Below are 27,635 nucleotides of genomic sequence, written 5' to 3' on the forward strand. Positions count from 1 at the left end.
TTACAAAAAAATTAAAGAATATAAAGCCAATATGGATGCTGGCATATATATGTCTATACAATGATTATAGCATTCATAATTGCACTATACCTACAATCAGTTTCCAATTATAAGGTGTTTTATGAGGGAACAAAAACTAGCAACTATTCTTATTAATGTTGTTTTAGAGTGGGGAGTATTAAGGATGAAAAACATCTCATTAGTATTTACTGTTAACTTTGTTATTCAAGTAATAAGAGATTGTTTTTCCACCTCTCCTTTGCTGCTGAGGGGCAGCAACTTCTGTGCTAAGTGCACCCTATTGCTACTTGGTAATATAAATAATTCAATTATGTCTGACCTCAGAGTTCTCTGTAGCTTGCTAGCAATCATGTACCTGGTAAAAAAATACCTTTCAACCCAAGCTGCTCATTGATGGGTGCTACATTGTTATTAAAAATTTGCATGTTTAAATTTCAAGAGTGATTTGCATTAAGAAATCTTTCTAAAGAACAAGAGTGACTATTTTGCATGAAACCTATAAAATGTCTGTGAATCAGTTAAGAAGCAACCTTATCAGGAAAGGTTTCTGAATGTGATCAATAATTTCATGCTATACAAAGGTGCTTGATATTATTAGAGAAAATATTGTATGCAATCTTATTCCATCTCTGACATAAGGAGAGAATTAAACTGTCTTATATACATGTATACTGCCTAGCATAGTCACTCACACTGTTGTTTTTGGCATTAGAAAATGGAACATTTAATAAAAACAGGAACATATGAGTTAAAACTATGTTTATCATGCAGCAGTTGACTCAATCAGGTCAATTCCCAATCCATTAGTTTGGCATTTCAATCACTCTCTTACGTTTCAGAAGTATTAGTTTCATAAAAAGCCATATTTGGCAAGATTTGATACTACAAAAAATTTTTTTCTACTATGGAAAAACACTTAAAAAAATGGCTAACTTAAGAAAAAATGCACACAACTGAAAAATAAACCCCTACCCCTGTTTCAGGCTGTAGCCACTGGGGAAAATGCAGTGTCCATGACATTTCTACTTGCCATTAGTGAATAAAGAAAAGACAAAATATTGGCACATGGCAATTAAAAAGAGATTCTATGATATTCTATGAACATCTGAGGTTTATATCTTTAATTATTTCATTACTGTTTTCTATGCATCTTTGTGAACTGTGAAAGTATGTTTAAATTCTAAATCCACACACAACTATTTCTACTTTGCAATTCCCAATATTCTAGTCTCAGAAGTGAAGACAGAATGAGAACACTAATTTTAAGAATTTAAAAAATCATACTATCAATACTTTTGATCCTTCAGAGAAAACACAGTCTGTACAATTTGAATGACTGATCACTTCTGATGATAGTAATTTTCTTGAACAAATCACTCAACAGAAAATATATTATCAAGAAATGCAAGTGGTGAAATGGCCATTGTACTTTTAAAACATAGAGGGAGGAGGGAGGAAGGAGGTAGGAAAGAAAGGGTCAGGGAAAGAGGAACCAGCTTGATTTTGCTTCAATAGCAAAAACCTGTTATCCTTCATGAGTATATGACTGAGAATTTAGAAACCATCGAGTCACAAGATTTTGCCTGAAAAATAAGAAAATGTACTGTGAATGTACTTCAGCATCTTTTGGTTTTCCTCCATATAGTTTAAATAAAATCATCATATTAACTTAAAAACTCTGTGAACATTCACAGAGTGCAGGCCAGCAATAAATTAGTATTATGTAACTTGTTTTCACAGATAATACAGTCCCTCTTGTTCATTTTCAATCACGCAAAGGTGGTCTTGGAGGGCCTGTTAGGCACAGTTAGACCAGATTGTATTCCTTCAGGTTTAACTGGAGAATCGTGTCCTTGACAGCAGCAAAGACAAAGCGTATATTCTCTGTGTCTGTAGCACAAGTGAAGTGGGAGTAGATAATTTTGTCACTGTCTGGATTCAGGTCTACAAACATCTTCAAGATGAATTCTCGTGCTGCTTGTGCATCCCGTTGTGGTCCTGATAATTAAGAAGGAAAAGTTAGTTTCTCCTAAAGTCAATTCAGTATTTGAGCTTATTTAGGAGGGGAACCTCAGAAGCAGAAAACAGAAGAAACACTGTTATCCTTGTATAAGAGAGGAAGGGAAAAATTTTACTAACAAATACCACCATATACTATTTTTTCCCAGTAGGGACCATTAAAAAATAAAAATTTAAGGAAATTGAAGAAGCTGATAATAGAAGAGCTGTTCTTTTTGTGCTATCCTCTTTCTTCCATAAGGTGTTAAAAATAGAAAGATGAACTTGATGACCCCACAAAATGAACAACAGAAGAATTAGTTGCTTCATACTGATAAATATATTAAAAATTAATAGATTTGGTCCATTTTCAGACTACTATATTTAAACTATAGTTAAGATCATTCTTTTAAAATGTAGCATAATCAAATTTCATCTTAAACTGGTCCGACACTGTCCCCAACAGAATTTAATTTACTTTAGTATAGTGGATTTGGTTTGATTTCCTGACATGGAGCACCAATTCCAATTTCAAACCACCATATTTAGTGACAGTAAAATATACATGCTTGCTAGTTGAAGCTGTTCAATTGCAAAACTTAATGTTCTAACAAATCAATCTTCTAAATGATATATAACAATTCTATTAAATTTAAACAAAGTCTGTAATTCTCAGAATGTGAAGTCTATGTAACCAAACTGCATATTCTGCTTTGCATAAGGCAGAAGGCAAAATAATGACTTCCAATCTATAGGAGTGAGAATTAGTTCATGTTCACAGCCAAAAGAGCAGTACAGAAGTAGGAACATTAGCCACAAGTTATTTTATTTCCTATACTGTATATACATATACTGTTCCAGGGCAATTTTCATAGGCTAATATTCCATTGTCCTTCTGTTTCTGCAGTGTGGGTTTCTACAGAACATGTATGTTTGCTGTGCCTTTTCCTCTTATATCCTCATTAGTTCTGTTCTTGTTATATGACAGTATAAATACCAGCACTCAGCTGTTATAGAGTTCTGTCCTTCAATGGTTATGAAATCTCTACTTAGGAAGTTAGTATCTGTTGATATATTTTATATATTAGTAAAGGCCTGTCTGCACAAACCAGCCTTTGAAATAAGTCGTGATATTAAAGGCTAAAGTCCTTGAAACCTTCCTGCAGAAGAGAGAGTAAAGCAAAACAATATCCTCGTGTGTAGGAGAAAAAATGTAAACCTGTGTGTGCTAGCCAAGAGTAGCTTGCTTTGCCCGTGGACCCTGTAGAACACTATAAAAGGTGTGCTAATAATAGAAATAAACGGCGTTCACATTTACTTCTGTGAAGCGTGGTGAATAGCTGGTGGTCTCTCAATATTTGGCACTTCGAACAGTACACCCTGCGGGCAGGGGGGGCTTCAGTGGATCCACGCACAGTGGGACGGAGCCTTGGACCGAGGTTGGTGGAGTGGATCTGAGCTCAGATAGATGCTGCCTTGGATCAGTACCAGATAGGCGGCCCGCGAATCAACGGGGACAAGTCGCTGGGGGAGTCTGAGGGGCGGGGGCGTTGTAGAGGGGTTGCGACCTTTCCCCCCCCCCCCCCATCATTTGCCGTTAGCATGGATGTGGAATTTGCAGTGGCAAAAAAACTGCTTCTTAGCATTCTCGTGAAACGAGGTGAAGCAGCCCTGGAAAAGGACCTGGATATGCTCATTATATGGGCTAATTGTCATGGGCATTTTGCAGTGCTCCCACTGCCTTTTGCAGTTAAGAAATGGATGGATTTAAGGGCTCGGATATGGGAAACGGCAATTACAGAAAAGAGCAAGGACACTCTGTCTCTCAGTCGAACTTGGCAGATTGTAATTTATATCTTAAAAAACAGAAAAGCGAGATATGCTGAGGCTGTGAGCCCTGTAATTCTACCTGCATCACAGCGGCAGATGCCTTTACCTCCCACTGCTGGGCAAGCACTCCTATCTATGCTGCCCATGGAAAGAGGGAGGCAGAGTCAGAGAGAAGAAAATAATGAGAAAAAAGTTCCACAGGGAACCCTGAAACAACGAACAGAATCTGTTCAGTTATGGCAGGATGTGATACATCCAGAACTATTTGCTTCACTTTTGGAGTCACTTTTAACACTACAATCTTATTTAAGTTCCACCTTTACCACCCTGGAAGAAAAGAAGCCAAATTTAGACTGGTTTTCACCCAAACCAGGGGGACATGGGGGAGCACTGAGGTGTGCACAGGGAACAAAGGCACCCTGGGGGCAGAAGCAGTGCAAGAAAAGTTCCAAGGCCACGATGATAAGCTGCAATGATCGCAGTTGTTAGCACCTGGCCATGAGAGACCTTTCGTGTAACATCGCCTGCTTTTGTAAAAATCGTGCCCTTTTTCCTCTATCTGCGAACAGCGAGAGAGAAATTGAGAGGAAAAACTGCATTTGTCAAAGTTAACTTTGTGAAGTTTTCTTTTCTTTCTCTCAGTTTTTCTTCTCTGCGAGAGTATGTGGAGAATGTGAATAAAGATAACAGCAGAGCTGCAGCAGCAGGGTGGGCAGTCAACCCCCCCGCTCCCTCTCTAAGAAAAAGCACCAGGATAATACCCAGTTTGTTAAAAAGTCATGATTTATTGGGTTTTCAAAATGTTTTTATATACCCTTTTAGAGTTAATTTTGTGTTTTAAGTAATTATGAGTTTATGCAGTTGCAGTTTTTAGGATTTTACTAGAGAAATTATTGTTAAAAAAAAAAAAAAAAAAAGGTGTTTCAGGTGAATATTAACCGAAGTTGCCTTGCAATAATTGGTTTTCGAACCTAAGGTTAAAATTTGGTGTGATTTACAGCTTCTAAGAAAACCTTCCAATTAATGTTATCTACAGAAGAGATTTGTGGTTTAAAAAATAATTAGTTAAGAGAGAACTTTAGTGTACAAGACAAAGTTAAGTTAGAGCATATATTATCTATTTGCTTGTTTTTTCCACAATTTTAATAAGGTAATTTCAATGTGAGTCCTTTTGTTATATAAAACACATATAACTGCATATATACCAATTTGGATTTTGGATTTTAGTTTAAAAATTGGACTTGATGTTTCTGAAAAGTGCTACAAAAGCTGAATGGCAACTTGCCAAATCCTGTGGGGTTGTTTTTCTCTAGAAAAACTGCACTTTAAAATCCTAACCAATTTAGGAATATATTAGGCAAATTTCTGTTATGAATAAGTGTTTTTAGTAACATTTGCAGTTAATTTGGGTTATTCTCAAAGCTAGATGACATAGAATTGTGATGTATTTGTTATATTTTTATAATCTTTATAGTGAATCCATGTTATTGTTATATTGTGCTTAAAAGGTATATATCAAACTTTTAGTTGCTTTTTGTAGTGACAGAATAAGATTAAGTTATGTTTTTATTTAGTATAGATTAAGTGTTAATAGAATTAAGAATAGTCAGGTTTTATTATGTTTAGGCTTGAATGTTTTTAAGTTAAGTTTTAAAACTTAGATATTCTTTTAAGGTTAATTTTGTTATTTCCTTTTGTCATAAATAATTATTGTTAGGTTTAAACATTGTTTAATTTAAATTGTTTTATGTTTTATTGGAGACACTTGTTTAAACTGCAAAGTATAGTTATTTTCCTAGAGAAATGAAGATAGCTACAACTGAAACAGCTGTGATAGAACACTGATGAACACCTGCTTGTGGATAGAAGTGAATGCAGTCTGTGACACCCTTGACTTCATCGGGAGTTCTATTGTTTGTTGCAATATCTGCAGTTTTTGTTTTTTATAGCTTTCTTATTTTTCAGTGTTTCCAGAATTTTAAGAAGATGTACCATTGCTGAGGATCAGCTGCCATGGGGGAGGCTTCAGATTAAACCAACTGCTGCATGGTTTAATTGGTCTGGTACCTAAGGCTTCTGATAATTTGCTTTGTACAAATGCATTTTAACAGTTTGCTGTGCTGTAAGCATCTCATAGCTGCTACTATTGAGAACCTTGTTTTAGAAATATGTTAAGAGGCATCTTTCCATCTTAAAGCCTAAGGCCCTGGCCAAGCCTTGACTTTACCTGGATGGAATGTTTGCCAACAGATCCCGATGTTTTCTGTACCAAATCCGAATTTGAGTCACTTTTTGACTCAGCAATTTGACCCTATTAATATGACAGCTGGATCAATTTTGAAGTGAGCTTGGAGAATCATTTCCGGAGGTGGTTATCCAATCCTTCACTGATGATTTTTTGTTGTTTCTGTTTGTTTGCTAACTATGGGATGCTGGTGCAGTGTTTTAGTAATTAACAGTAGTTTTATATTACATATGTTATTAATAATGTTGATAATTTGATTGATTTTTAACTGCCATAGGTTCTTATTAATTGTGTATATGGTTTTGTGTTGATGTTGATGTGTATGACAGTAGTACATCTCATTTTTTTTTTTTTTTAAGAAAACGGGGGAAATTGATGCCCTAAAAGCATTTGATTAGTGTAATTCATTAACTTCATGGGGAGAAGTGTCTGTGTTTTGTTGGCAGGTTCAAAAAGGTCACCTGTCCATCTGACCAGACTGTGTGCCTCTGAACACATGAGATCCAGTGAACAAAGAAGTCACCACACAGCCTTGGTACTCCAGATGTAGATCAGAAGTGGACCTGTCAGGACACAGTTGTGTCTGAACACTACGCAGACAGTTGCCAACTGAAATTTTATGTTGTTATTATGATGTTGTGTCTCTACCAATTTTTCAGTTATCTTCTGTTTTAAGATTTAGAAGGATGTGAAAAACAACCTGAACATCGAAGCCCTCAGTGACCAATCAGCTGCCAGCTGACATCATGTCAGCAGTGGACGTTCCAAGACTGAATCGTGTTAAATCACAGTCGGTTTGTGAGGGAAATTCTGTAGAAGATCTAAAAGAGTGTAGAGACTCCATCTAACTGTATATAAAGCAAATTGTAGTTGTGTGTTTACCCTTTCAGCAAATTGCTTTTACGCTTAGACTACATATATACCAGAGCACGTGTGTTAAAAGTAGTTAGTTAATAGTTTAAGATAAAGAGTTTAGCCTGTGTAGTAATTGTTATGGTAGTACAAAGTATAAGTATTCCCCCTTCAAGAGGTAGTGTAAGCATCTTTGAAAGTTCATTTAACGTTAAAGTTTTAGCTGTGAGTTTGCAAATATTATGCATTTACATGGAACCAACTGCTTATAGTAATTGTGCTGCTTATAGTCCTGACCAACTGTCTGCTAACTAACATCCAAAAATGACAGAACATACGGGTCACTCTGGCACATTGAACTGAACAAAGGTCAATGTGTCTGAGCCTAGCCACACCTGGAGATCCTTTTTGCACCTGTCTCATAGGAGTCCCTAAATGGGATCCTCAAGCATTTAAATGTTTATTTAGTAATGAGACTCGATTGAATGGACTGGCAATGTTGCAAGAGTGCAATCGCACTGTTGGCTTCACATTAAGACAACTTGACGCCTGTTAGCAAGCAAAAATTACCAAAGTTCTCAATGTTACCATAGAGCCCCCAGAAGAATTAGATTTGTTAAGTTCCACCAATACTTCAGGTGGATGGATAATGTTTGAACCCCCAACAAAAATCCGTTCCAACAAAGTAATGCAGCACTGGGATGCAGACAGCCCTATAGCTGATCTCATTACTACCATTGAAAGTAAAGCCTTTATTCGTGGTGCAATCTCACAGAACAACTACCATAGCGATTACTTAGTTCCATATTCCTAATCTGTGGAGATAGAGCATGGAATGGGATTCCTGATAATCCACATAGAAGACCCTGTTATCTTGGGAAACTTACTTTGTTCCATCCAAGCTTACATCAATTGCGGAATGTAGCTCGCAAAATGAAAAACATCAAACAGTCAAAGTGAAGCCTGAATGAATTTAGGCTTAGCAACTCTAAAAAGGCTCACTTGTTAGACTAAGGAAGAATTGAACTTAACATCCACAATGTTAAGTGAGCTTTCAGTCGATGTGGGTAGTGTACGTCATGCAGTATTATGAAATCGAGCTGCAATTGACTTTTTGCTCAGCACAAGGACATGGTTGTGAGGAGTTTGAAGGCATGTGCTGCTTGGATCTTACTGATCATTCAGCTTCCATCCATAAGCAACTACAACAGCTACAGGATGGGTTACATGCCCTGAAAGAAGATATTGACCCCATTGGAAGTTTGTTCGCCAGCTGGGGCATCACTGGATAGTTGAGGTCTCTTGTGCTAGAAGGGGGACGGACTTATAATATTAATCGGGATGACAGTCTAAGTTGTATGTTATCTTGTCTTCATAAGAGTATAGAATGAGTCACATCCAAAGCCTGGTTTGTGCAAAAAGAGAAAGGGGGAATTGTTGATATATTTTATATATTAGTAAAGGCCTGTCTGCACAAACCAGTCTTTGAAATAAGTCGTGATATTAAAGACTAAAATCCTTGAAACCATCCTGCAGAAGAGAGAGTAAAGCAAAACAATATCCTTGTGTGTAGGAGAAAAAAATGTAAACCTGTGTGTGTTAGCCAATAGTAGCTTGCTCTGCCCGCGGACCCTGTAGAACCCTATAAAAGGTGTGTTAATAATAGAAATAAACGGCGTTCACATTTACTTCTGTGAAGTGTGGTGAATAGCTGGCGGTCTCTCAATAAGTATGTGCCCACATAACTTTCAATGACTGCACAATAAAACTTATTTTTAATATTTAAATACAAATTTAAGCATTTCTAATTTGGATAAATGCACAAATTAGGTAACAATGGAATCACAAAAGATAAAATACTTTCTGATATCTATTGGTTACAAAGCTTTGTGGAAGGAGAACATGATTCTACAATATCTTGTATGCACATGAATATGTATGTGCATATAGACATACACAGACTTACACATTTTCTGAGATGTAGAAAAATATATGTAAACATAATAATTTCTCTGAACTAGGAGAAAGAGGACTTTGAATTTTTTAATATTTCTAAACACATCAGATTCTAGCCTTTAGCTTCATCACATATTCTATAGAAACAGCAGCAAAATTGATTTCCCTATTTTTTTTCTTTTACTCTTAAAAAGTTTAAATATTTGTAAAAAAGACTCCAACATTTTCAAAGACAATGATTTCTTCAAAATAAGACATTTATTCTTTTAATCAACTTACTCGAATTTTGTTAAACAGTTTTACAGTGGGTAGGCACAGGCAGGTTTGTTACTCTTTCAAAATCTACTGCACTATTTAAAGCCCATATCCAAATCTCACTTGCCTAATAAATAATGTCTGGTTATTATAATGTAATTCAATTTTTTTTCTGACTGCAATTCAAGTACTGAAAACTCAGATTAAAAAGAAAGTTTGCCATCTTAGGTATTTAGAAAAAGGGAATGAACCATGCTAGGTTTACAATGCTAAATGGTTACAGTCTAAATAATCTTGGAAAATAATTATAATACAAATCAGTAGGTTTCTTGTCCATAGCTCCCTTTTTAGCAGTCTTAAAAGAGTTTCTCTATATGATAGTCAAGTCCTGTATAAAAACCACTACAGTTTATCTTGGCTACATTAACTTGTAATTGTTAGCATTTATTTTCTTTGAAGACTCTGGAGGGGAGTGTGCTTCCACAGATAGATATTTTTTTAATTCTTTCCTTCCCAAACGTAGCCACTTTTTGTCTTTTTCCTCACTCCCAGCACTTCATTCCAGTCTTTGAGTTAGTCTTTTAGTATGATCTGTGAAAGCATATCCTCATGTGGTACTCTGACCCTTGAGCACATCTCAGTCTTTCATCCAGTGTTATGACATACTGTGCACTACAACTGCTGAGTTTAATCAGTCCAGTTTGCCATCCTAGTTGCCATTTCTCATCCGTATGCTACTTTCTCCATTGTACTACCCACATGGTAGAAGTATCCAGCTGAAAAATACTTAATACTGATGAGTTCTCCAAATGTGTCCATCTTCAACATCTCCAAACTAGGTGTTGGAACAGCAGAGAGAGACACACAGTGACCTGTGCAAGCCAAAGACTTTGCAACTGTCTTGGTTTCAGCTGGGATAGAATTAATTTTCTTCTTAGTAGCTGGTTGTATTGTGTCTGACTGAGATAGAGTTAATTTTTCTTTAGCAGCCCTCACAGTGTTTTGCTTTGCATTGATAGCTGGAAAGGTGTTGATAACACACCAGTGTCTTGGCTACTGCTGAGCAGCACTATCCCTCTAACATTCCTTACCCTCATCAAGGGGCTATGAGTGGGCAAGATCCTGGGAGGGACACAACCAGGCCAGCTGACCCAAAGTAACCAAAGGGATATTTCATGCCATATGATGTCAGCTCAGATATAAAAGCTAAGAGAAAGAGAAGGAACAGGGGCATTCATTATTCTACACTGTTTTCTGAAGCAACTGCTACATGTGCTGAAGCCCTGCTTCCTGGGAAGTGGCTGAACATCGCTCACTGATGGGAAGTAGAGATTAGCTTTTCCCTTTGCTTATGTGCACTCAGACTTTCACTTCTTTTTTTGCTTTAGTAAACTGCTTTATCTCAACCTACTAGTTGTTTTCCATCTTATTTTCTGTGCCCTGTCCCACTGGGGAGTGATAGAGTGGCTTGGTGGGCACCTGGCATCTAGCCAAGGTAAAACCACTACACTGGTACAGTGCTATGTTTTAGATTCAGTATGAGAATAATGCTGATAACACACTGATATTTTGGTTGCTGCTGAGCAGTGCTTACCCTGAGTCAAGGCCTTTTTAGTGTCTCATGCTCTGCCAGTGAGGAAGCGCACAAGAAGGTGGGAGGAAGCACAGCTGGGACAACTGACTCAAAGTAGCCAAAGGGATATTACACACCATAAAACATCATGCCCAGTATATAAACTGGGGGAAGTTAGCCAGAAGGGGACAATCATTGCTTGGGGATGGGATGGGCATTAGTTAGTGGGTGGCGAGCAATTATATTGTGCGCTAATTGCTTTTATTGTGCATCAATTGTTTTTATTCTGTCCTTTTCATTAATATTAATACTGTTATTATTGTAATTAGTATTATTAGTATATTTTACTTTACTTCAATTATTAAACTGGTTTTATCTCAAACCATGGGTTCTGCCTTTTTCTGATTCTTCTCCCTGGGCAGGGAGGAGTGAATAAGCAGCTGTGTGCTAAGTTTCCAGATGGGAGTAAACCACAACAGTCATCCACCCCATCTTTCCACCAAAAGAAATCAAATTGAACCATAACCTTCTCTAAGGGGTTAAGACCAGCAAGATCTGCAGAATTAGACACTTAAAAGACTTTCAGGTCTGGCCTCTGGCTATGGCCCTACTTGTCCATAACCTTTTTGTTTCCCTTACCCATGGTAAAGGAGAAAAGGAAGAGGGTTTCTCTGAGCTGACTGAAAATCAGACAGCCCTCTATGTTGAAATGACTGGCCTAGTAGATGAGGGGACAGCAATGGATATTGTCTAGTTGGATGACAATAACTAGTGGGGTACCCCAGTGGCCAATACTGGATCCAGTCCTATTTAACATCTTTAATGATCTGGATGAGGGAGCAGAGTGTACCCTCAGCAAGTTTGTTGGTGGCACAAAACTGGGAGGAGTGGCTCCATCCAGAGGGACCTTAACAGGCTGGACAAATGGGCTGACAGGAACCTTATGAAATTCAACAAGGGCAAGTGCCAAGTCCTGCACCTGAAGAGTAACAAACCTAGGCACTAATATATACTGGGGGCCACCCAACTAGAAAGCAGCTTGGCAGAAAAGGGACCCGAGGGTCCTGGTGGATACTAGGTTGAACATGAGCCACCAGTGTGCCCTTGACACAAAGAAGGCAAATGGTATCCTGGGCTGCATTAGGAGGAATGTTGCCAGCAGATCGAGGGATGTGATCCTTCCCCTCTAATCGGCACTGATGAGACCACACCTGGAGTTCTGTCTCCAGTTCTTGGCTCCTCAGTACAAGAAGACAAGGACATACTGGGGAAAGTCCAGCCAAAGGTGTTGTAATGCAGTTAGGAAAAATGGTATGACCCAAAGAATGTACCCCCGAAAATGTAGAATTGTAAGTTTCTTTCCCTTATCTCTTTCTCCCCAGTTCTCCTTATTGGTGTGTGAGTGTAATCCACCCTTTTCCCCCTGCCTTCAAAAAGAGGGGCTTATCTGTACCTCTTCCTCTTTCCCTCTTGCTCCCCGACTCCGTAGGATCCCAAGAAAATAAAGCTGCAACTGCCATCTCAGTTAAGGGAAAGAGCCTAATTTTTATCTTGTTTTACTGCAAAAGCAACAAAGCGATGCAGAGGCAGGCTTTTTGTTTTCTTTTTCTCTCATCTTGCCACCCCCCCACACAAACTGGGGTAAGATATGCTCAGCTGTCCCGCGGCCGCCACGCACCCGCGCCGCGCGGCTGCCCCGTGCAACGTTCTGCGGCCGGCTCTGCACGGAGCCCGCGGCTCGGTCCCCGCGCTGCTTGGGGAAGGGAACACCTCCTCCGCGCCGCGGCTCCCGATCGCACGGGTCAGGGCAGCCCCGCCGCCACTGCCGCCGGCCCTGCCCGCTCCCGCCGCCGCCGGCTGTTCCCCGCTGCCCACGGGGGCACCCTTGCCGTTCGCTCAGCCTGTGGTTCCCACAGCCGCCAGCTCGGGCGCGCGCCCCGCTGATCCTGGCTCGGCTCGTGCATGCTGCTGCGCGGGCCGTGCCTGGGACCCGCTCCACCCCGCTTTCGCGTTCCCCGCCGCCATCAGCCGGTGTGACACCACTCTTACGTTGCCTAGCAGTAAAACTTCTTTGTGAAATCGACATTCTCTGGGCTTGAGAAAGCTACCGATTTCTCCCTTGTAGGCTATATTTGCGTTTTAGCTTTTCAAGGTAGTTGACGTGTCCAGGCTTGCGAAACACACACGTGCTTCCAGACGCTTTTGGGGGTCTCTCAGAGCCCCAGTTCGGGTGCCAACTGCTATAATTTCTATGTCCCCTGCCTCCCTGTCACCACAATTCGCGCAGCAGCAGCCAGGGAGACAGAGGAGATAGTTTTAGCTTAGAAAAGAAGAACCTAAAAATGAGGCTCTTTCCCTTAACTGAGATGGCAGTTGCAGCTTTATTTTCTTGGGATCCTATGGAGTCGGGGAGCAAGAGGGAAAGAGGAAGATGTATAGATAAGCCCCTCTTTTTGAAGGCAGGGGGAAAAGGGTGGATTACACTCACACAACCAATAAGGAGAACTGGGGAGAAAGAGATAAGGGAAAGAAACTTACAATTCTACATTTTCGGGGGTACATTCTTTGGGTCATACCATTTTTCCTAACTGCATTACAACAAAAGGCAACAAAGATGATTAAAGTACTGGATGAAAGGCTGAGAAACCTGTGACTGTTTAACCTAAAGAAGGCTCAGATGGAGATCTTATTAATGTGTACAAATACCTGAAGGGAGGGTGCAAAGAAGATGAAGCCAGGCGCTTTTTGATGGTGCCCAGTTACAGAACAAGAAGAAATACAGGAGTTTCCATTTGAACATCAGAAACCCCTTTTTTACTGAGGGTGACTCAGCATTGGGACAGGTTGCCCAAAAAGGTTGTAGAGTCTTGCTCCTTGGAGATATTCAAAAGCCATCTGGACATATATCTGTGAAGCAGTCACTAAATGACCTTGTTTGAGCAGGGGTGTTGGACTTGATGATCTTCAGAGCTTCCTTCCAACGTCAGTTCTTATGTATGAATTTTGTCTGTTTTTCTGGACAAGAATTTAACACAAGTGTACCTCCCCTTGAGTGATCATAACAAAAGGGCCCGTACAGCCTTCTCACCTGCAGGATGTCATCTAAGGCACCTGTCACACTTCTAACATGAAAAGACAAGAATATATTCTATTCAACTGTCAGTTCTCTTCTCCTTAGTGCTATCAAACTATACTTACACTGATTCATAAATAAGTATGGCCTGATCCTGCAGGTTGTTCACTGTGAACACATCCTATCCTCTCCTCTCCTCTTAAACAGGAAAAGCATGAAACTTTTTCCTTCTATCACTATCTAGTTTTGAAAATGAGAGATTTAATATTTTTTTTGTAGCTTTTGAATCTGCTTTTCACTCTCTGGTGTGACAAAAGAGATGTTATTATATGAATTTGATATTTTTCTTTGTTACCAAAACCTCCACTCAGTTACCTTTGAATACCTAGGTTTTCACCTCAGGAGAACTTTCTCAAAGTACAGCTTCTTTAGAAACAGCTGTTTGTTCCACGTAATGTTTTCTGCGACAAGCACATTAAATTTCATATAAGTAACATAAAATTAAAATAATGGAAACAAAGAAGAAATGATAGAATAAAAAGGTGGGAGAAGTGATACTGGTTTATCTGAGAGTCACAGAGAATTTATGACTCTTGTCTTTAGATTTACAGCCTTAAAAAAACAACAAAACACAAATCCAATTAAAAAAGAAGAGCATGTGAGATGCTGAGTAGAATGAAAAATGTATTTTTATATAATTTTAGGTTTATACTTCAGTTCAAATCTGTTGGAGTCTGAAAGACAGAATGTGTGCCCTTGTTTCTGATGTCTAACTCTGAGATCCAGGAGAACACTGAATTTCATATAACATGAAATTTATGAGCATGTTTTCATGGTGATACATAAAAACAATTGTTAAAGTTAGATAGAAAAGCTAAAAGTGTGAGTGTGTAGATTAGAGAGTTTTCTTAAGTCACTGGGTGAAAAAATTAAAGTTTAGAGTTTAAGCTAGTTTAGAAAGCAGAAGACAAGATGGAGGATTTAGACTGTTGTCTCTTTTCCTTCTTTCTTCATGTTCTTCTTCTAGAGGTTTTTGGGTAATAGTAGGTGATTGGATAGAAAATTTTGCAGTGCAGCACACAGGTGTTGGGTCATTGGGTCATTAAGAAAAATAATATACGTGTCTATTGTTAATTGGATAAGTATAAAGATGAAAGAACTGCGTAGTTCAGGGCCATTTTGTGCCTGCAAGGCCAAAGTGAGCCAAAAGAGCAAGATGAATTGAACTTGAGGAAAAGTCTCGAAAAGACCTGCCAAGTTTTGTGATAACATCCTAATAAACACGAGAAACAAGATCCTAATGAACTTTGGAGTTTTCTTTGGACCCGGAGAACTGAAATAAGCGGAACTCCCTGTGAGGGAGTATCCCGAAAGAGCTCAGCTCAGAGAAACTGAGAAATTCAGGAGGGAGAAGTACAGAAGAAGCACAGCAGAATCAAAAGAGAGAAAAAAAAAGCAAATTAAAAAAGTTATACAAATCCTCACCTCAACTTATGAACAAGGACAGAATAAGGTCCATTGCTAATATGATGTTACTCATCTAGAACCAATAATTTCACATGGAAGGTACTGCCATCTTGTCCACTATTAATGGAGGTATAAGATGAAATCCTAGAAATCTAGAAAGTTCCACAAAACTTCAGTGACTTTAAAAATTTGAAGCATTAAAAACTGTTATTTTTAATAATTTTTTCCTTTTCATATAATTTTTTTTAAAAAACATGACCAGTAAGTCATTCAACTCCAAAATAACCATTTGGTGTACTTAATACAATTTGTAAAGAATAAAATGGATTTAATGAAGAATGGGTGATTATCTTTGTCCTTACATCTGTCAAGCAAAATATGGGCAATGCTACTACATTTGGTCATTACTGCAATTTAAATGGGGCATGAGCTCTGGTGGCAATATACTTACCATCATACTCTGGGAAATAATCAACTAAATGGGAGTACATAATTTTCTCCTCTAAAAGATCTTTTTTATTTAAGAACAGAATGACCGAAGAATTCTGGAACCATGGATATGTGATAATTGTCCTAAAGAGTGCTTTGCTTTCTTCCATTCGATTCTGGAATTTAAAAAAAAAAAAAAAAAGAGATACATTTATGCAGTTGTGAAAATATATATTTTTTTAAATCAATCAATGCAATTTCATTTTAGTTGATAAATATATCCATTTCATGTTTTCGACCTTCTTGCCAAAATGTAAGATATAACTGATTCATTTACAGTTCATAGGTATGTGGTATATTAAATATGCAGTCAGTTTCCTTTTGCAAACTCAGTGACTCCAGCATGACTATTTTTTAGAACACAGGTCATGGACACGATTCCTGTAACAGGTACTGTTGTAAATACTGATTATTCAGTTATAATCAGCCAACAAATTCATGGGTACTGAAATGCATGTAGTTCAAGGCAGAGATAAATGTACAAGACATAATAACCAAGTTTCAAGAACCTTATTTATTTTATATGAGTTTCCTGAATTTAAATGCAAGTAATCCTTAATTTTTTTAAAGAGATCAAAATTAAAATAGTTCCAGGTAAATTTAGAATTTACTCATTGATAACCTGAGAATATTTGCCCAAATCAAAGGCTTATGGCATAAAATCATACAGATGGTATATTTGTTTCTAACGTCGAGTTAGCCTTCACTTAAGCTTTGTTTAATTGCTTCTGCAAAGCATTTTGCATGATAGTGGAAATTTGTGGAGGCCCTTGAGCCTATTAGTGGAACTTCTGGGGAAATGCCCTGGAAGAATCTGCCACAGGCTTCGAAAAAGCCTGACTGCTTAGGATGAGACAAAAAGGCTTCCCCCACGGTGCTATACAATACTAGGTTAATCTACCTCAGTTTCTATAGGTCATTGCCCTTATCCTTGCCCCTGTGCTGCCCCTGTGTCCCCAGACCATTGGTTCCCGATCCCATACTTAACCTGAGACACTGCAGGAAGTCTTTGTCTTTTGTCAATGGATCCCTTTGGTGGGAGTTTGCAATAAAACCTCGCTGGAATACTGTACAAGAGACCCTTCTCATCTTTCTTTGCTGACCTATCCATGGTGTGTGTAAGTTTGGATACAGTGACTGTCTGTGCCCACCCAAGTGGCTTTCTCAGGAGATGCTTTGGAGTGGTAGCAGCAACACATTTTCCACGCTGCTACAGAAATTTAAATAAATAAAGCATGCAGTTCTGTTTGCAAGGGCTTCCTGACACTGTAAAATTCTGTGTGGTTCAATACAATTCTAAAGAACTGTTAGGCTGACACGATGAAGCTAATACAGAGTCAGAAAAAAATTGATTTCAGAACCAGGAAATAACTCAACTTCTTTATTATTTGAAAATTCTAAAGCAGGCTTGATTAGCTACTATGGAAGCTTTTTTAGGAGATGCCTCCTGAAAACAACAGTTTCACCACCAAACAGGCTGTTATGATCAGATTAGTGAGAGATGCCTCTGCTCAAATTAATGTGTAAATGAGACCATATGCCAAAGTCAATAGTACAGATTTTATTTAACAGTAAATGTGAGGTAGAGAGATAGAAAGAAACAGGAAGAGAGAAGGGGGGAGAGAGAGAGTGAGAAAGAAATTAAGCAAAAGATATCACCACCATGTGGATTCCTGCAGCATTCTTCACCCTGGTCTTCAGTGGTGGGGGTCCCAGAGTCATTCCAATGGAGGTACCACCTTTATACAGTCCAAGTTCCGGGTATCCATGGGGTGGTTGCAGATGTTCTCACAACTTGAACTGGTATGGGTGTAAGCAGTGGTTTCCTTTCCCACAGTCTACACAGTGGAATTTTGTCTGGTGTGCTAATTCCAAACCTTCACCTCTGTTTAGGCCTGGAATTAGTGCCTTTCTTTTTGCTATCCATGCTTATCTCAAGTTCCTGTTGTGGTAGCTTATCTTATGGGAATAGTGTTTTGAGACATGCAATCGCATTCTTTAAGTCCTCACACAGGTTTCTAAAGAGCAAAATCAAAGTGAATCTTGCAGATTCTGATGTTGTTGAGCCATAGAATCATAGAATTGTTTAAGTTGGAAAAGGCCTAAAAGATTATAGTCCAACCATTAACCTAACACTACCAAGTCCACCACTAAACCATGTCCCTAAGTGCCACATCTGCACATCATTTAAATACCCTCAAGGGATGGTGACTCAACCACTTCCCTGGGCAACCTGTTTGAATGCTTGATAACCCTTTCAGTGAAGAATTATTTCCTAATATCCAACCTGAACCTCCCCTGGTGCAACTTGTGGCCATTTCTGCTTGTTCTGTCAATTGTTACATAGGACAAGAAACTAACACTGTTACAACCTCCTTTCAAACACTTGTAGAGAGCAATAAGGTCTCCCCTGAGCCTTCTATTCTCCAGACTAAAAACACTCATTACGCTCATCTACTCCTCATAGGACTTATGCTCCAGGTGCTTCATCAGCTTTGTTACTCTTCTTTGGATGTGTTCCAGCACCTCCATGTCTTTCTTGTAGTGAGGGGTCCAAAACTGAACTCAGGATTTGAGTTGTGGCTGCACCAGTGCTGAGTACAAAGGGATAACTGTGGATGCTAACTCTGAAACAGAGAGCACGATGGCTGTGGCAATTGCAGGCCGCATAGCTTTCTCAGTCTTGCCTGGGAAAGTGGCTAAGGAATTCATAAGGAGGAATTAAAACAATCCTCAGAGATAGAAAGCAGCCTTGCAGGTGCTGTTTGTCTGTTCCTCGTTTTCTTGCAAGAGAAAGTCGAGGGATGGTGAACCCCACAGACCAATGATGGTGGTTAGTTTACTAACCAGTAAGAGTTTTACTTTTCTGTACTTTCACGTATCGATCTATAAAAAAGACCTGAGGTAATAAACCGGGGAGAAACTTCTCCAGTTCTGACTCCACGAGAGAGTCTGTGTCGTTCTTTTGCTGTTCCTAATAGAGCGACAGATAGCCATTTCCTTAGTCCTGCTTGCCACATTATTTCTGATACAAACCAAGATGCCATTGGCCTTCTTGGCCACGTGGGCACACAATGGCTCATGTTCAGCTGGCTGTCAACCAATACTTCCCACATCCTTTTCTGTTGGGCAGCTTTCCAGCCATTCTTCCTCAAGCCTACAGTATTGCATCAGGTGACCCAGGTGCAAAACCTTGGGCTTGTTGAACTTCATACAGTTGGCCTCAGCCCATTGATCCAGCCTGTCCAGATCTCTCTGCAGAGCCTTCCTACTGTCTGTCCAGCAGATCAACACTCCTGCCCAAACTTGGTGTAATCTGCAAACTTACTGAAGGTTCACTCAACCCCATTGTCCAGATCACTGATAAAGATATTAAGCAGGACTGTCCGCAATACAGAGCCCTGGGGAACACCGCTAGTGACTGTCTGCCAATTGGATTTAACTCCATTCACCACAAGTCTTTGGGTCCGTACAGCCAACCAGGTTTTTACCCAGCAAAGAGTATACCTGTCCACCCAGTTTCTCATAGACAGTGCTATGGGAAATGGTGTCAAAAGCTTTGCTAAAGTCCAGGTCAACAACATTCAAAGTGGATCACCTTGTCATAGAAGGAGATCAAGTTAGTTAAACAGAACCTGCCACCAGTACACTTGGATTGGGTCTTAACCCAACACCCCATGTCCGCCCAAGCCCCACGGCTCCTGCTAAGGCTGTGGAGTTTTCTGTTACATTTTTTTTGCCACCCTGGAGTGTGCCCGCCTCTGTCATTCCAGCCACTGCTTCAAAGCTCCTGCTACAGCCCATTTCACCATCCAGAGGGGTACTGAGGCCAGCTGCCCCGGGAGGTTTGTAAAGGAAGCCCCCTCTCTCTCTCTCCTCTGCCGGTTTGCCTGCCATTGCCTGTGTGGAGAGAGGCAGATGAGCTGGTGCTACAGCGCCCCCTGCAGCCACAGAAGAATCATCGCACCTGCCATGCCCACTGGGAGCTAACAGTGCTCCTGCTGGCTGTGACCATAACTACACCAAAGGGGAAAGTGCTTGACAGCTAAGAGGCTGTTGCTGTGTTTCTGGTTTTGTTTGCTGTTGCTGCTGTTGTGGTTATTTGTTTGACTTGTTATGCATGGATATATATATATACTAGTAAAGAACTGTTATTCCTTTTCCCATGCCTTTGCCTGAAAACCCTGTAAATTCAAAGTTATGATAATTCGATGGGAAGGGAGTAATTTTCTATTCCAAGGAAGGTTCCTGCCTTCCTTGGCAGACACCTTTCTTTCAAACCAAGACAATGCAATCAGTTGCATTGATTTCAATGGTGTAAAAATTCCATTCAAAAAGGAGAAAAAATGAAATATCAACAAAGTTGAGCATAAAACATAAGCTCTTAAGTCAATTGTTAAAGCACAATTTTGAAGATTCCTTTTATAACTTTCTAATATACAGACCTAATAACAATATCATAGCTAAAACATGAGGGGAGTCAGAGAAGGGGAAAAACTGAAGGAGTACACGTCCTAAATTCACAGGGTTTTTTAATCAGTTTTGTTTCCTGTGGTTTTGTTTGGGGTTTTTACTGTCACAAACTACAGTCACACCATGGACAATAGTATCTCTAACAATTAAGGTTTGAGAAAATAAAATACCTAACATGCCCTATAGAGAGGAGCATACGTGTATTTTCTTCTGATGTCTTAGCAATAATAAACCCTGTAGGATTTAGCTCTTCCATTCTGTCCCTGTAATTTCTACCTTCAGGTGGGTGGTCTTTCCAAAACTGAGCCCCTCCTTCAGAAGTATATAAAAATATTTATCAGGCTTTTTCCCTTTCCCTGTTGTTATAAGGAAGGTAGACAGGATTTTGTCAAACACATATTAAACTCTAAGCACCTTTTAAAAATTGTCCCAAAAGCCATCACTGTAAACCTCAATTTAAAATGTTTTATTATGAAAAACTATTAATCTCTTGTTTCTATTGAAAGGATCACATAAATAAAACCTCTTGTTTTTTGTAGTTTGATAGAATCAGAAAGTTTAAAAGAAAGCAGAGGCATAACAAAAGAAGCAAAGAGATTAAATGTTATAGCTTCAATACTGATAGAATACTAATAGAAAGTAATGGACTTTTAATGAAAATATTACAATTTGAAAGCATGAGTTTAAAGACTGTTAAACTTGTTACCCATATTTACAATGAGAAACAACTGCAGTAAATTTAATTTGGGGTAACTGATAAATATTCAATTTAAACATACAAGATAAATATTAGGACAATTAATTTCCTACTGTTATGAATGTCTTATTATTATTCCTGGGCAACCTGCTTTAGCTGACCTTGATTAAACAAGAAGGTTGGACTAGATTATCTCAAGATTCCCCTTCCCACTTCAAGCATTCTGTGATTCAGGAAAAGTACTTAAGTCTAATTCTAACTGTAAATATGTATGTATTTCTGCAAAACTGATCCTTTGCTTATCATTAGACATGAGAGAAATTGTGTTGCAAGATGGTCTGTTAGGAATTGAGTAGGAAAATTTCATCATATCTGTTGCTGAATAGCTCTTCCCAATGGGGAACCTCCTTCATTCTTTGCACTAAGACACTGGGACACTTATATTTGGAGAATTTTCCCTTTATTTCACCATAAATTACTCATTTTAAAATTAGGAGCAGGAATTTACAGCTTATTTCCAGAGTCAGAATTATCATACAATACTACTGGTCCTACCTAATGCAGAGTTTGACTACATGGTAGAGTAAGGGTTAGGTCTATCAATGGTAAAACACCACAGTTAGATGAGAGACGTTACTTTTATAACCTAAGAGAACATAAAGACTGTGACTGTGGAGCAGGGATACTGATGCATTGCTGAGACCATTAGGTACCACTGAACAACCAATGGTCACATATTTAATCTATTGAAATGTAAACATCTGTAAGTGTGAGGTGCCCCCCGCCCAGGGAGGCAAAGATTTAGTTTCTCATAAGCATTGCATTGTTAAAGTGAGAGGTGTGGCTTTAAAACTCGGGAAGAATAAATTCTACCCTCTGCCTAGGGGGATGGGCCCTGAGAGCCTGGGAAGAGTTGCCCCACCCCAGACCCTCATGAGGTGGCAGCCCAGGGTGTTCTGATTGGTTTTGTGCCCCTGGAGTTTCTCCCTTGCTATCTTCTTATACGACCCCGACATTAAACTCCACCCTGGTTCTGTCCCATAAAAAACACCACCCTGCTTCTATTTGGGACTCTCTGTATCTGGATTTAAGATGAGTTTGTTCCTGTGTTGAATAAATGGTTTCCTGAGCCGAAGCCCATCTTGTTAGAGTCCCATGCCAGTTGCCAGTAACTGTAGCCTCCCTGGACATGATCCTGCAGCCCCTGAACGCTACATGTAAGTACTCACACATATCTCACTGAAACCCCACTGAAACAACAGTAGAATATTATACCAGAAGTGTGAGCTGAAATTAACTTCTGAAGCCCATCTAATCCAGCTTTTCACTCAAGTTTAATTACTAGCAACACGAGACCAAGTCAGTCATCGCTTTGTCTAAGAAAGTCCTCCAAGAATGGAGATTTTGCCACCTCTCTGGGTTCCCTTTTCCAGTGTTAAACTAATCTCCAAGGGAGAGCTGTTTCTTACAAACACATTAACTACCTGTTGGTACAGCTGAAGAAATATGATCTAGTTGTAGAAATAGAGATAGGATAACAAGGAATATAGGGGAAGGCCTCTATTAGAGATCTGACCTTATATCAGATATAATGTGAAGGAAGCCTTGACAAACCAAGCAAGACCCTTTGAAGAGAAGACAGGAGCAGTGGGGAGAAGGCAGCATTTAATATCTTGTTCAATTTTGTATTGCATTAAGATACATGGTATATTCCTGAGACTTACCCTCTGATCTGTAGTGTGTTAGTTCCTTCCTAATCACTCCTCCCTTTTGTTTTTTTCTGATTGGTTGTAACCCTTTCTCCCTATCCCTCTGTTCAAAAGACAGCGCAGGACCAGATTCTTTCTCTTTTCTGCCCTGGACGACTTCTGATTAAAAGCTGGGACCCAGTCCCATCAGGAGAGAGCTTCCTTGTCTGTATCTCTAGTCCTCGCTATCAACACCCCCCCCCCTTGTACCACGGCAGGGCGGACGCAGTCCCGGGGGTGCGGGGGGACTTAAATAGTTCATTCTCTAGCTCTGATTTTATGAGCCAGCTCTACCCCAAAAAAATTGCTTTCAGCAAAAGCCTGTTTCAGCTGCAATGGAAAATCACAGAATCACTAGGTTGGAAGAGACCTTTAAGATCATCAAGTCCAACCCATGCCCTAACACCACCTCAACTAAACCATGTCACTGAGTGCCACATCCAATCTTTTTTTAAACACATCCAGGGATGGTGACTCCACCACCTCCCCAGGCAGACGATTCCAGTACTTAATCAGTCTTTCAGTAAAAAACTTTTTCCTAACATCTGTTGGGGATTAGGTGTCTTTTTTTTTTTTTTTTTTAGTTCTGGCTTGCCTGTGGAATTTTTACCCATTAGTTGCAGGGACAACCTAATTGTGGGTACTTGGTGGGTGCTTGACAAAAGACAAAGAGTTCGGCTGGGGCCCAGGGGGGAAGGGGCCAGGAAAAAAGGAGGGTGAGGACAGTTTGGCGGGCTTTCTTAAGCTTCAGAAAAGGACATTTTGGTCGCGGAGCTGTTGTGGTGGGAGAAGGGAATTTCGCCATCACCCAGACGGAGATGCTGCTTCTTCTCCTTCTTTCTTCTTTGTTGGTGGCCTCGCACCCCTTGTCCTGCCGGGACGTGTGGCAGTGCCAGCCACTGCTGCAGACCTGCTGATACATCTCAGCCACAAGCCCAGGATCTCAGCTCATCCCTGCTGTTCCAGCCGGCTGTTCCTCAGAGCCCTGCAGGAGCACTGGGACTGCCCACCTGAGGGGGTTTGTGAAGCAAAGCCTCTCCTCCATCCCTTCCCGTCTCGGCCAAGAAGGCTGTCACGGGGTCCCTGGTTCTGTTTTCTTGCTAATGTTGTAGTTTAAGTTGTTTGTTTGCCTTGTTATAAATACTAGTAAAGAACTGTTATTCCTGTCCCCAGATCTCTGCCTGAGAGCCCCTTGATTTTAGGATTATAATAATTCGGAGGGAGGGGGTCTACATTTTTTCATTCCAAGGGAGGCTTCTGCTCTCCCTAGCAGACACCTGTCTTCTAAAACTGAGACAGATTTTGGCGCCTAAAGTGGGGCACAGAGAGAAAAAGGGCAAAAAAGGAACAGTTCTTAAATAACCTAACTTTTGTGTGCTGGATTTAGAAAGCTTGTTAGGTAGAACCATGTTCTTTAGCCTACCCAGGTTTGGGTGGCATGTGGTCACGGCTATATTTCTCCCATTTGCTGCACCTTACCTAAATATGGGTCCTATAACAAAGGCTACTGTGGCTATTATCTAGTTTGTTCTGTGGGTTGATAAGGTGAGGAATTTATGGATGTTTAACGTCCTCCAGACGGCAGGCTCATGGATTCAGAGCTATCACACACTAACTGGATGGTTTTGGGGTTGTTTTAATAATGGTACCTACTGAGAGAAAATGACAGCTGGGGAAATTTTCTCCCAACCTTTCACTCCGTTCCTTGGGCCTACCCCACCAGTTTTCAAAGAGTTAAAATCTTCTCTGAATGCTAATGACATCATACACTGGCTGGTGCTGCTGATAGGCCTGTTCTACTTAGCATTCAGAGACAAAGGGAAATTGACGGGGATAAGCACCCAGACACCTACCCCAGAGACTGCGGATGCTGCCCCAGAACCTGGCACAGCCCCAGAGACAGGGGGTGCTGCCCCAGAACCTGGCACAGCCCCAGAGACAGGGGCTGCTGCCCCAGAGCCTGCACCTGCCCCACAGCCCACCTCAGAAATGAACCACCCAGAGTGGGTGGGGGTTCTGGTGAGGGAGATACGTGAGATGCTAAAGGAGTGCATTTCCTCAGCTGCTGGGAAACCCTCCCCCTGCCTCGAAGAGGGAGAGTCTGATGGTGCAGCAGTGGAACCCACAGACGTTACAACCGTCCAGGTTCCAGCTGAACCACAAGGGCAGTCACAGCCAGCAGCAGTTGCCCCTGTGGAAACAAGGAAGTCTAAGATGAAATCACAGCACCCTGTTGATAAGGATAAGAAAGGAGGGCCCTCACAAACCACAGGGGAGCCAGAAGCTGAAATCATTACAGAGTCTCTAACATATGACTGTCTCCATAATCTGCAAAAAGACATTGTAAGGTGGGGGCGTGAGGCTTATACAACCTGGTTACTTTGGGTCTAGGACCTTATGGGTACAGGTGTGCAACTGGATGGTGGTGATGCAAGGAATGTGGGACCCTTGACCCAGGACTCAGGTGTGAATCAGGTATTCGTAAGGGAGCCAGGCCCCCTTTCCCTCTGGGAGCAGCTTTTGATGAGTATAAGAGAGAGGTTTGTCCACAGAGAGAGAATGGAAGAGCACTATCATAGAAGGGGCTGGAAAACCATTGAGGAAGGGATCCATCAGCTGAGAGAAGTGGCCGTATAAGTGATCCTTTCTGGGAGGGGTGGACAGCATGATAATGACCCTGACAAAGTCAGGTACACTGGGCAGATGTTGTGGAGTCTGGCAAATCTAGGGCCAGGTGAATACACCACCTTCATAGCAACGATTAACATCGATAACAACCGAGAGACGGTGGGTTCTGTCGCCACAAGGCTTAGACATTTCTAGAGTATGGTCCATGGCCCGCAGCAGGCTCGGATTTCGGCCGTGATTAAGGAACTCAAAGAGGAGATGAGGGAAATGAGGGAAGAGATGAGGAAGAGCAGTTTCCATATGGCACCAGTGCGAGTCACAAGCCCAAAACTCCAAGCCCAAAGTCCCCCAGCTAGAGAGAGAGGGTACACCCCACAAGCTGAGCTGTGGTTCTTTCTACGTGACCATGGGGAAGACATGGGAAAGTGGGATGGGAAACCTACTTCTGCCCTGGCAGCACGTGTGCCAACTCAGGGAGGAAACCATTAACCAGAAAAGTTCCACTAAAATAAAGGTGGCCTCAACCTCCCGTGTCCAAACTGCCAGATATTACAGAAAAGAGGATGATCCCCTTGAAGGAACCTCTAGCATGTATGCCCAGGGAGGAGAGGATGACCAGTGCTAGAGGGGCTCTGCCTCTAGCCAGGAAGAGGCATGGGAAAACCTGGTCTTTTGGACGGTGTGGCTCCAATAGCCTGGCACATCAAAGCCACAAAAATATGAAGCTTTAGTTGATACTGGTGCACAGTGTACCCTAATGCCATCAAGACATGTGGGGGCAGAACCTGTTTCCATTGCTGGGGTGACGGGGGGATCGCAGCAATTGACTTTGTTAGAAGCCAAGGTGAGCCTGACTGGGAAAGAGTGGCAGAAACATCCTATTGTGACTGGCCCAGAGGCCCCGTGTATTCTGGGCATAGACTTCCTTGGGAATGGCTATTACAAAGACCCAAAAGGATTTAGGTGGGCTTTTGGAATAGCTGCTGTGGAGGCAGAGGACATTAAGCAATTGAACACCTTGCCTGGACTATCAGATAACCCATCTGCACTAGGACTTCTGAAAACAGAAGAACAGCGAGTACCAATTGCCACCTCGACAGTGCACCACCGGCAGTATAGGACAAGTCAAGATGCTGTGATCCCCATCCACAAGATGATCCGAGAACTAGAGAGTCAAAGGGTGGTCAGCAAAACCCACTCACCCTTCAACAGCCCCATACGTCCTGTGCGCAAGTCTGACAGAGAATGGAGATTGATTGTGGACTATCGTGGCTTGAACGAAATGACTCCACCGCTGAGCGCTGCCGTGCTGGACATGCTGGAGCTCCAGTACAATCTGGAGTCCAAGGCAGCAAAGTGATACACCACTATTAACATTGCCAATGCATTTTTTTCCATTCCCCTGGCAGCAGAATGCAGGCCTCAGTTTGCCTTCACGTGGAGGGGAGTGCAGTACACTTGGAACCGACTGCCCCAGGGGTGGAAGCACAGCCCCACCATCTGCCATGGACTGATCCAGGAACTGCACTGGAAAAGGGTAAGGCTCCAGAACATCTGCAGTACATCGATGACATCATGGAGTGGGGGAACACGGCAGTGGAAGTATTTAAGAAGGGAGAAAAGATCATCCAGATTCTGCTGGAAGCCGGCTTCGCCGTCAAGAAGAACAAAGTCAAAGGACCTGCTTGAGAGATCCAGTTCCTGGGGGTAAAGTGGCAAGACGGACGGCATCAGATTCCCACTGATGTCATCAATAAGATCACTGCAATGTCTCCACCGACCAGCAAGAAGGAAAGGCAAGTTTCCTAGGCGCCACAGATTTTTGGAGAATGCACATTACTGAGTACAGTCAGATTGTGAGCCCTCTCTACCTGGTTACCTGAAAAAAGAATGATTTCCAATGGGGCCCTGATCAGCAACAAGCCTTTGCCCAAATCAAGTAGGAGATCGCTCATGCAGTAGCCCTTGGTCCAGTCAGGACAGGACCAGATGTGAAGAACGTGCTCTACTCTGCAGCCCGGAAAAATGGCTTGTCCTGGAGCCTTTGGCAGAAAGTGCCTGGGGAGACTCGAGGCCGACCACTGGGATTCTGGAGCCGAAGCTACAGAGGGTCTGAAGCCAACTACACTCCCACAGAGAAGGAAATCTTAGCTGCCTATGAAGGAGTTCAAGCTGCCTCAGAAGTGGTTGGCACAGAAGCACAACTCCTCCTGGCACCCCGACTATCAGTGCTGGGGTGGATGTTCAAAGGAAAAGGTTCCTGCTACCCACCACGCCACTGACGCTACATGGAGCAAGAGGATCACCCTCATCACGCAGCGCGCCCGTGT

At 41.2% G+C, this 27,635-nt stretch overlaps 1 protein-coding gene across 1 annotated transcript in view; it reads right to left on the bottom strand.

Annotated features, from left to right (window-relative positions):
* Positions 1 to 1,728: 1,728 nt before the first annotated feature.
* LOC148183321 (guanine nucleotide-binding protein G(q) subunit alpha) overlaps positions 1,729 to 27,635 on the bottom strand; it is a 219,685-nt gene continuing 193,778 nt past the window's right edge. The window contains exons 5-6 of the mRNA XM_088061427.1: positions 15,722 to 15,875; positions 1,729 to 2,019 (exon numbers count right to left, since the gene is read on the bottom strand). Coding sequence (XP_087917553.1) covers positions 1,829 to 2,019; positions 15,722 to 15,875 — 345 coding nt within the window. The 3' untranslated portion in view covers positions 1,729 to 1,828. The remainder of the gene's footprint in view (positions 2,020 to 15,721; positions 15,876 to 27,635) is intronic.

This window comes from Pseudopodoces humilis, chromosome 12, assembly GCF_049639895.1.
Source record: "Pseudopodoces humilis isolate 2021_Gansu_Grassland_sample_001 chromosome 12, ASM4963989v1, whole genome shotgun sequence".
Taxonomy (NCBI): domain Eukaryota; kingdom Metazoa; phylum Chordata; class Aves; order Passeriformes; family Paridae; genus Pseudopodoces; species Pseudopodoces humilis.